An 11,510-nucleotide genomic window follows, 5' to 3' on the forward strand; every position below is an offset into this window, starting at 1 on the left:
GAGAAGCATTAGGCACAGAAGGGAAGAAGGCAAGTTTTAATGACATGCCTTTCTGTACCATCTGATTTTTTTGTTTTTGCCATGTGCATATATCATCTTGATTTTTCCCTTTTTTAGACAATACTTGATTTGTAGGTTACTTTGAGATACTCCTAGGTAGATCTGAATATTGCTAGTGCTATTTGTCAAACTACTCAAGATACATGCCAAGTTTGACAAACCAGAACCTCCCCTTGGGTTTTCATCAGACTCTGGATTTGCCCCGTGATACTTTTGAATCATAATGATTTTCTGTTAAATCTAAACTTATAACAAATTTGTGATGGAATGATTGGATGCTGATATTCAAGGACTAAAATTCTTCTACCCCAAAGGTCCTTTGATAAATATAAATGAGATTACACATTCTATTTTGACACTAAAAAAACCATAAAATTGCAATTTGACTTTACATGTACAATAAAAAGTATCTATTGAATTTAGTAGAACAGCATCACACTGGGAGAAAAAAATACAGTCATAAGATTAGCTCTTACATTTTTCTGGGGACAGAGAAGCAGAAGAGAATGGGATTTTAAAAACAAAAACAAAAACAAAAACCACTACCAAAAACAGGGTGAGACAATCATTTATTTATTGGACAGGGCAAGGCCATTTAAAGAGAGGAAACATATCCAAAAGAAGGTGTTTAGCTTGGTGTTACAGGCATCGATGTTCACAACAAACAACACTACTCAATACATCATGGAAACAGGCCACATACAACCAGGAGGATGCTGTCATGCCACTCAAAAATAAGCCACAGTGCTTAGGAAACAATCATTAGGGAATTACAGAGCATCATGGTCTCCAGTCCACCGATCTGCATTTTCTGTGGCTGGGCCATTAGCCCATAGCATTGGCTGGTTCCCTAGTTATTAAAAAGTCTCTTCCTATGTTCTAGAGAGCCTTCAATAGCAAACACTTCTGAACGTCACTAAAATCACAGTCAACTGGAGGCTTAACTAGCTCACACCACTACATTTTTTTTGGACTACACTAGGTAGTCATAACTGTCTCAAAATATTATAAATAAAATTCTGAATTTAATCCATTTAGCACTGTTACGATGCACCCAAATCACCTTTAGTCCTATGATACATACTTGAAAAAGAAAACAGAATCCATTGGAGGAAATTATAAAGAAGAAATTTGGAAAGCTCACCTGGCCCGAGGTATACAAGCTGCTAGCAAAGTCAGACACACCTGAAAACAATGTCAATTATCTGCCAAATTATCGGGCATCAGGACTTTCCTGACTGGGCAAAGATTCAGTATCCATTCTAGAGACTAGCCAAAATATTATAAATAGTAGTATATCATGAGTGCTTGGTTATGAGGAAAAACTATTTGGCCTAAGATTGACTAAGAAACTGATCACAGTTCTCAAAGGGAGAAGTTCTTACTCCACATAGAACAAAACTCTACTTGGGAAGCCAGTCACTAAAGACCAGACATTGTGCGAATCCATTCCTATTAGATGACCACAATAGGCAAATCTATAGAGGCAGATAGTAGATTAGCGGCTGCCTGGGGCTGGGAGGTGGAGGGATATGAGAGGCGCCCACTAAAAGGTACAGCATTTCTCATGGGGGTGATAGAAATGTTCTAAAATTCATTATGGTAGTGGCTGTACAACTTTGCGACTATATTACAAAACCACGGAACTGTACCCTTTAAATGGCTGCACTGAAAGTATGCGAATAATAAAAAAGGAAGGCAGCCCTCAAAGAGAAGAGGCTCTTGCAAATCAAGTCATACCTGAAGAAATGGTAGACAAGCCTGATAGAAGGAGCTTCTCATACAATATTTTGATTTAATTATCACCACATTAACCCCTGATTCCATTTTTCACGCTTTTCTACATTATCTCAGGCTATCAGATTTCTAACATTGTTCTCCTTAGAGATCAGAGTCAGTGTTCCACAGACAGACTGGGTTGGCAAAACAAAACTAAACAACAGTAAAAACTCAATGACCAAAGAGTCTCATGCTTTAGGACTGTTTGTTACCAGGCAAAACAGAAGAGCTGAGGTTCATTTCTAAGAGGAAAAAAGCCATCAAGCAGAAGGACATCTTATGACTCTTGCCAAAAGCATATTGCTTTTCAAGTCTGCATAGTTATTCCCTTTGCACCTATATGACTCAACAAAAGCAATGTTTCCTTGCCTGCACAGTTCAACAAAAGCAATCTGCTCTACAAAGAAATGCTAAGCTCCCTGCAGATCAAAGAGCTAGCCAAATTTCCCTAAACCCAAAATTACTGTTTCTAGAAAAAGTCTACTCTGTCCCCTCATCCTCACCTTCAGCAGCATCCAACAAAGATGGAAAAGCTCTCAGCCTGCTAACAAATCCAAAGCTGAAAAAGTTTCTTAAATGATCTTGTTTTTAATTGAAGATACTAGTTCCAAATATTTAAAATATATTTGTTCCAATGCCTTTGAAGCCTATCTTTGATGAGAAGTTTCCTTGAGTTTTACTAATTCACTAGTTTAGTATGCAATAAAATAACAGAGACTCTGAATAAGTTAAACTGGCTAATGACAAGTAGTCAGTTTTCTTCAGTGCTTACTATTCTTCTACACAGGCAGGATAATTAATGAAATCATGAATGGTCTTTTTGGTCTATCTTCAACTATTCTTTAACTACATAATCAATTGGGGAAATCTTTGACAGAGAAATGAAGAGAACACAGTAGCTTTACAGCAAGTTGAATTTGTTAAATATATTTATGACAAAGAATTTCTGACACAAGAGTTGCTCACTGCACACAGAACCCCAGAGAAGTGATGAAACAAGACAGTCGATGTTAGAAGGTATATGGGAGTGGGGTGGGGCAAGAAGTCATGAGAAATTAGAAACTGGCAAGCATCTGCTGAAGCAGAGCCATTTTTTAGGGGGCATAAGAAAAACTGATAAGCCACCATTTTGGTCTCTTTAGAGAAGTTAATTTGTCATTAAGAACCAAAGACGTTTTAACTTTCATTCATGCTGCAAAATGCAGTAGTCACATTATTTCCAAAAGGATCCTAAGAACTCAAGTGCAAAAGAAATCTAAGAAAATAAATAATTACAAAATCATCAACATTTTTCAAATGTGTTCAAAACAGTAACTTTACAAAAGATATGAATTTGTTTTAAATGGAAAGAAAGAATTCTCTCTATGAAAGATCAAAGACTCATTTCACAGATAACTTATACTCCATGAATGATCTGATTAACAGTGTACAAACAAGGGCCATAGACTTTTTTTAGTTAGGTCTGAAAGATCAATATAATATAAATACTGATGATGGGGGGGAGTGTTTTATACCCCAAACTCCAATATTCCAGCTCTGTGTCCTGTCCTGTTATCATAATTTGTAAAAATCTTAACGACGCAGTGATTCAAGTTTTCGTAACTTCAAAGATGTGTTGGAGGACAATGCATCTTGATTTGAAGAGCTTGTTGTATCCGAAGGCCGGAACAGTACTCGACCACGATGATTAAATACATAAAATGATGGATGATTCCTTAATGTGTCAAATGTCCTTAAAAGAAAAAAAAACAACAACAAAGCATCCACTTCAGATAAACCTGTACAAAAGCCTATTTGAAAACAAGCAGGCTTCTAATGAATTATGAATTTGTTATAGATTATAGTCTTAACCAAGTTTAAATCCATGAAATCAGACTATAGGTGGTAAGCATACTGTGTCTCGTTTTTTTTTTCCTGTACAAGGTAAATAAGAAACCTGGAAAGCAACATAAAGCTCTCAGTACATAGATTGTACCTTTGATTATTCGCATTTGGCCCTCACTATTCAAGCAATATGATCATTTCACAGATCTGTTTCCAAGAATCTTTCAAGTACAACAAAAAACTCCTTTTGGCCCTTCAGTACCTACTGTTGTCCAAACTCATATATTTTGCTACCACCTACTAAATTTATATATTTTGCTACCACCTACTTAATGCCATTCTGTTTTACTTCTTTCTTTCCTGGCCCTTTGCCTGTGATTCTTGGTAGACTCTTTGTAAGAACTACAGTGGGTGGTGATAGTAGAGTATCCTTTCTTCTTTCCTAGTGAGATATACATAGTCAAATAAAGTTCACAAACACCTAAGTGTATGGCTTTTAGTATTCGTTTGTTTAACATAATTTTCCTGGAAAAAAAAGAGCAGAATTCTGCCTTGTTAAAAAACTCAAATCTTAAAGTCAACCCACCTAAAATTCCAAGTATACTCCCACATAAAACAGGAAGTCTGACATGTGACTATTTAAAATGTAAATTAAAAAGTAAAAATAGCGAGGGGGTGAGTTTCCTCTAACAAATAAATGTTTATTGTGAACCCTTCTAAGAACACATTGTAAAGGGTTAAAATTTCCAGGCTCAAGAAGGTAGGTAAAGTCCAGGGATGGATTTGAACAGAGCTAAAGGATAATTTTATGAAAGTAGGAAATATGGAAAAGAAAAGCAAGCCAAGTTCAAAAAAATAGCTTAGAAGAAGTACAGGAGAAAACAGAAAGCAGGACAAGTACACTGTAATCCACGAAACAGAAAGGGCCAGCGAGCAGTTTATGTCACAGTCTAGGTTCAAGTGATTGAGGAAAACAACCAAAACCCCCTATTCTTCCAAAGACTAAGCTGGGACATGTGGATAAAAAGAGGGGAAAAAAAGGAAGGGAGGGTGGAAGGGGAGGGAAGGAAAAAAGAAAGGATGAAAGGAAAACATTTCTGAGGGACTATCTTCCTATTTGTCTATTCCCTTCCAACCATCTGGCCGATAAATAATTTTAAGCAAATATAATATGACATCTAAGGTCAATAATCTGTCATTCAACTTCCATTTTTCTATCATATCAAACACTGCCTCAATATTTTGACCTCATTATTTACACAAACTGCATCATCGAATGTAAAAACAAAATCAATTTTTATGTACCAAAAACAGACATTTTAAATTACATTAGTGAAGCAAAACCCCTATGAAACAAAATGCCTATGAAAAGAGAAAGACTTACTTATTTTTTAGTTCTGAAGTGGCATCCATGTCTTTAAACTCTCCTGCAATATGAACTATACCATAACAGGTAACTGCAAAGGCCAGAAGTGTCTGAAGAACTATCTGTGAGTATAAAGATTGAGATTATCAAATAACATACAAATATTATCATAAAAATTTACAATTTTCCCTCCATCTCATTTTAGCCTCTGACAGGTATTTCTCCCAGATCCTATCAAGGAGTCAATTCTCACTTTAAATAATTTGAACTCAGACACAATAAAATCTTCTATAAACTCTGTGGATCAGCTGCAAAAATACTTGTAGGTTTTGCCCAAATAGCAAACAGGTACTGAGCCATTCAGAACTCAGTTACCAACTATTACCTGTTTGCAAGAGCAACTAAGAATTTGTTAATATATTATTGTTAAATATCACTGAGCATAAAAAGAACATCCCTGGACCCACCAGCCAGCTTAAGAAATAAAACTACCAGTACCTTTCCAAGTCCCACATACCCTCCCCCAAAGTCAACTACTGTACTGAACTATATATAAATGCTTTAAAGGCTTTTCTTTATAATTTTACCAGCTATGTATGTACCTCTAAAATGTATATTGCTTACTTTTTCCCACTTTTGAACTTTTTTGTAAGATTCATCCCTGTTGTAGTATTTCCTTGTAGTCCATTCATTTTCATTGTGTTTTATATTTCATTATATGAAAATACCACAATTTATTCATTCCACTGCTGATGGCTATGTGGGCTGTTTCCTGTGTGTTACTTTTACAATGCCAATATGGATATCCTGGAGTAGGTCTCCTGGCAAATGGGAGTAGAATCACTTGGGGAGAGTATACACACTTTCAACTTCATTAGGTAATACTGAAACGTTTTCCAAAGAGGTTGTGCAAGCAAAGACTTGCAATGTTTGATGTTAAACAAACTGGGATTATAGGCACAGTTGATTTTCTTGATTGTGATTTTTCCGTATTTTTCAAATCTCCCAATTTGTAAACAGAAGCAGCTATTTTAAACATATAAATGAGTATATGGGTGGTGGTAGGGGACGTAATCTATTACAAAGCAAAGGTGATACAGGAGAGTGGCTTAATAGTCTCATCCATCATAACTTTCATTACAAACTAAAGTCAAAATTAGCCACAAGCTCTTACTCTAACTTTCTAAATTAAAACTAATATTACATGTTATACCAGTTTACACATTCCCGCCACCAGCATACCAAGACCTATTTCATACAATGCAATCAAAAGCACCATTAACAAGAATGTGGTAAATTGTGAAGTTACGTCAAGATAAATTGTTAAGTAATAAAATGCAAATTATAAAATTGTACATGTATACACATAGATAATAACTTTTCAAAAGAAAAGCTGTTTTCATTAGGTAAAACTATACATAATGTAAGTAAGTATAGTGCTGTTTATTCATTCACAGGAGGAAAGCTGAACTACTGACATACTACTCCAAGCTGGTAGGAGTAGCAGCAGAACTGCTGAGCAGTGAGGTCACTTCTTTTTTTACTGTATGGGGTCAGTTTTTCTTTTTACACTTACTGTTTGCTTCTATTGCAGAGAAATAACTATTTTGTCATTTAAAATCCATTAAAGATGAAAAATAGTGAGTGAAGATCACATATCATTTCAGTTTAAAAAAAAAAAACACTTCCTTGTTTTTTTTTTTAGTTTTGCCACCGACATATATGTCCCCCAACAATGTTTAGTTTTGCTTGTTCTTAGACTTTACATAAAAAGGAACTTTGCTAGGAAAAAGTCAAGTAATCAACTCAGACTATGAACAGAGCAACTTCTAGAATGACTACTTAAAACTAAAGTTTTAGAAACCAAACAGAAATATTTTTTAGAAACCAAAAAAAAAAAAATCTTTTGTTTCCAAATCTTTGGGTTTTACAATGAGTGACAAAGAGTAAAGTAGTGAACAGATATTACTTCATGTCTGGAAAATTTTAAGAGAACAAGAACCAGTAAAAAAAATAATAAGCTATGTGGCTAATTTTTAAAATATATTTTAACGGAATATAAATGACCAACTTACATCTATTGGCAGTGATTCATCTTCCTTTTCTGTTAATCGCATATAAGAACGATCTATAAACCAGAAGCATACCATTAAGGAAATTGTAGCCCATTTTTCTTTCTTAAAATGCAAGCAAATCAATATATCAAAGAAGCAGCTGACTTATATGCTACATAAAGTAATGCTAATCCCGGATTCCTCAAAAACCTCTATCTTCTAAGGCAGTCAGCCTGATCTTGAACTATTTTACTTTTATCATGACCTGCTTTGTCACCTTATAAAACGTAGTAAAAGTCAAAGGTGAACAAGTACGAGGAAGAAATACCTAAACATTTTTTTTTCCTTTCGGTACTATGGGAAAACTAGAATCCTCTAAAAATAAGTTTCTTTCACTAAGTGGTCAAAGAAATCACAATTATGTAAAAATGAATAAGCCGACAGAAAATCTCAACTCTGAAATAGCACCACCATCACACAATATGGACAAAGTAAGATTGGTATGGATGTTTCTTCCTGAGAGAATAAACTGGGGCAGTGGTCAAATAGGAGAAATTCCAGGACATCAATTTCTGCCTCTCCGATTAAATTATAATTCTGCTGCTGCCTTAGCCTCGGGAAGCAGCAAGGTATAAAAGGATGAGGATTTGGAAGCTGATAAACCTGGATCATAAAACCAGCTCCTCAACTTACTGGCACTGACTTTATCTCACTGAACCATACGACATCCTCATGCATTGTAACATGTATCTCAATTGCAGAGTGTTAAAATGTAGGAGTGGGAGGGGAAGTGTGTCTTAGAATCAAAGAAATACAGTATCTTTCTCCTAAGCTTCTGCAACAGTAAAATGGGGATAATGTGAAGATTAAATTAGACACATGGTAGCCATTCTGCCATAATAAAGTTCATTACAGCAAAGAAGAGCATGCCATAGTACAACAGTATGCTATCTACTGCTACAGTTCAGACATGACACAACTAGCTTCAAAGGTAAATATCAATCTTTTCCCAACATAAGCATTATAAAGAGGTCCCACGGCAGTGACAAATGCCCCAAGGCATCCGCATCTAAACAGAAACACAAAATCCTAATTCTCAAAAAACCTTGCACAATCCCTATTTAACAATGTGCTGTGGACTAAAAAAAAAACCCAAACTGCTGTGAGTGAACACGTGGTGACTTTTAAAAGAGAATGTGTTTAGAGACATTTCTGAAGTTTTATCTCACAAGTTTAACATAAGGACCAGTGTAAAAGAAACATCAATCCAATACCAAAAATAGGTTTGGCTAACTTCCTACTGTTTGTTCAGTTCCTAGACAGCCTTCTTCTTTGCACACAACCTAATCTGACTCTAACACTACCTCTAACCAGGCATTTCCTCATCTGGAAATGAAGCGGTTGGACTTCAATGAGTAAAGTACTGTAAATTTTTACAGCTGAAGTCAACTGTGGAAAATGATGCAGTACTCCATACTATCCTAATCTCCTCTAGGGTAGTGCTTTTCAAATGACTGTGCAGACAAATCACCTGGGGATCTTATTAAACTGCAGATTAGGATTCAAAAAACTCTAGGGTGGAGTCTGACTTTCTGCTTGTCTAACAAGCTCCCAGGTGATTCTCCCAAAGCTGGTCCATTGAACTGCAAGCAGAAAGGCTCTAAGATACTTTCCTTAACCCCCTTGCCCCCCACCTCCCACCCTGGGGCCTGTCTCCAAGCATCCTTACATGCTTAGTGTAGCATTTCTATCGCTTTGTTGTGATTATTTATTGATTTTACTTGTTTCTCCACTTGACTTTGAACTCCCTTGGGGCATCACTGTACCTCTAGCACCTAAGCACAAGCACAATTTCAGCCACTTACACGAAACGGAATTTCATAAAGCAGTGTAGCACATAGGCTCTAGAGTCAAACTGCTTGTCTTTGAATCCTGGCCCCACCATCATCTCCGTAAGTGTGCAAGTTTCCCAGCTATGTGTGTCTTGACTTCATCTTTCAAAAGCGATGACAATAGCTACCTCACAGTGCTTTTGGTAGGACTGAGTTAGATATTACATGTAAAGCGCTTAATTCGGTGACACGTAGCAAGCACTTAATAAAGGTCAGCTATTACTATTGTTATTAAAGACTGGAGCTTTGAAGAAACCATCACAGGATAGAAAAGACTGGGGAAACATGACAACCAAATGTAATGTGACACCCTGCATTGATTCCTGAATAGAAGACCTTATTGGAAAAACTGGTAAAACCCAAATAAAAGCTAGACTTTAGTTAATAGTATCATACCAGTGTCGGTTTCTTAGTTGTGACAATATACCATGGTAATATAAGATGTTACCAGTGCGGGGAAACTGGGTGGGGGTATACAGTAACTCTGTACCATCTTTGCAACTTTTCTGTAAATCTAAAATTTCAAAATAAAAACATTTAAAAAATAAAGCTAAGTTTCTGTCAGACAAATGTCAATACACGTATGTAAAACATAAAGTAACTGGATCATTTTACTTGTATATAATAAAACAAATGGTTTTATCTTGAAAGAAAATTAGAGCTTTGAAGGAATTCACATTTCATTTTCTATTTTATTCCTACACTTGGAAAGTAATCTAGCAAATGAATAAAGTTCAACTTTGAATTCACTTCCTTCATTCAACCAATTTATTGAGTACCCACTGTGGGGAACATTGTGCTAAGCACAAAGATCGCAGTAATGAACAAAATGGGCTGCCCTCGTGGGCTCTATAGGCTAGGACAGAGGTTAGCAAACTTTTCCTGTAAAGAGTCAGATAAATATTTTGAGCCATGGAGGCCATAGTGTCTCTGTGTCGATTACTCAACTCCCCACTTTGAAAGCAGCCAGACAATACCTAAATGAATGGGTGTGGCTGTCTGCCAAGAAAACTTCATTGACGGACATTGAAACTTGGATTTTATAGAATTGTCATGGATCATAAAATGATTTTCTTTTGCTTTTTCCCCCGACAAATTAAAAATGTGAAAACTTTCTTAGCTCACTTCAAAAACAGGAGAGAGACTGCATTTGGCCCACCCACCAGAGTTTGCTGACCCCTGTTCTAGTAGAGAAGGAAGACCTCAAAAGAGATCAGCTGTCTCAAGACTGCACTACCTCCTCTGCTGGACTCCAAGTTTCTTCTTGATGATACAATTGTACTCGTATGTTAAAGTACTTTTACTTTTTTTTCTTTTAAACTTCTCAATCACTCTGTGACACAGAAAAGGCAAGAATTAAAATCCACCTCAATGAAGGCTCAGAGAAGGGACATGACTTGCCCAAGGTCACACAGATTTAGCGGTAAAACAAGTTTTTCAGAACCAGCCCTCCAGACTCCCAGTCCAGTGCTCTTTCTTCTGTACCACAGTGCTCCCATGAGGCAAACGGTCATTTAACTTCTCAGTCTTAGCCTGGACAGCCCAGAAGTGCCCAAATACTGTCCACCTAGCTGTCATCGGACCACGAGCATCCGAGGTCCTCAATCTGACACTTTGCCTGCTCAGCCCCACGTTGGATCTGACATCACCTGTCGCGGATTCCCAGACAGACTCCCTCTCTGGCCACCCTGCGGCCCGACAGACTCCCTCGTTGCCCACCCTTCAGCCCGCTCGGAGCTCTCTCCCAGACACCCCCTTCCCCTTCCCCTTCCGCCTCTGCCGCAGTCTCAGATGCCCATCTCAAACTCAGACTCGGAGCCTTCCACCGGGAAGCCCCGCGCCGCTTCTCGGAGTCACCCCCAACTCTAAGGGCTCAAATGATCATTCCTGGGACAATTCAGTCCTACACTCCCTCAGGGTGCGCCCACACACCGTCCCCGGAGTCCCGCACAAGAGCGGCCGCGGTTCCCACCGGCACTTACGCTGCGCAGCGGAAAAGGCCGCGTGGGCTAGGGCAAAGAGGCCGACGCCCACCAGCCCCTTCCACAGTGACGGCGCCATGATTCCGGAGGAGCAGCAGCCCAACAAAAGAGGCGAAGGGCGGCGGAGCTGTTCCTTCTTCCACTGGCGGGTGTCCGCGCAGCGCAGAGAGATGACGTCACCGAACCTCTGGGCGCGAAGCGCCTCAGAGGTGGAAAAAGCAAAGAGCTGTGAGAAAGCGGAAGCAGGAATGCCGGGAAGAAGGGGAAAGCTACGCGGAATGAGGTCCGCGAGTGACCAAGAGCCGAGCCTGCGCCGCGCGGCCTCTTCGCGAGGGGCGGAGCTAAGCGGAGAGCGCACTGAAGGAGGTGAACGCGGATCAATGAGGAAGCGGAGCGGAAGGGCGCCAGCAAATGAGCGTGGGCCGCGGGGCAAGGGGCAGGGCCTGCGGAGAGGTTCGGGCGGGGCCGAGGGGCGAGGCCTAGGGGCAGGGCGCCGGGAGGGCTGGAGGCGGAGGTTCAAGGCCGCGGCGCCAGGTCTCTACCCCTAGCAGGG

At 38.8% G+C, this 11,510-nt stretch overlaps 1 protein-coding gene across 1 annotated transcript; it reads right to left on the bottom strand.

The window, feature by feature from the left end:
* Positions 1-612: 612 nt before the first annotated feature.
* MMGT1 (membrane magnesium transporter 1) lies at positions 613-11,263 on the bottom strand. The gene is made up of 4 exons (XM_055338863.1): positions 10,958-11,263; positions 7,105-7,157; positions 5,048-5,151; positions 613-3,571 (listed from the first exon to the last, which is right to left on the bottom strand). The coding sequence occupies exons 1-4, from the start codon at positions 11,034-11,036 to the stop codon at positions 3,412-3,414; spliced, it is 396 nt and encodes a 131-aa protein (XP_055194838.1). The 5' UTR covers positions 11,037-11,263; the 3' UTR covers positions 613-3,411.
* Positions 11,264-11,510: the final 247 nt, after the last annotated feature.

Source organism: Nyctereutes procyonoides, unplaced genomic scaffold (assembly GCF_905146905.1).
Source record: "Nyctereutes procyonoides isolate TBG_1078 unplaced genomic scaffold, NYPRO_anot_genome, whole genome shotgun sequence".
NCBI lineage: Eukaryota > Metazoa > Chordata > Mammalia > Carnivora > Canidae > Nyctereutes > Nyctereutes procyonoides.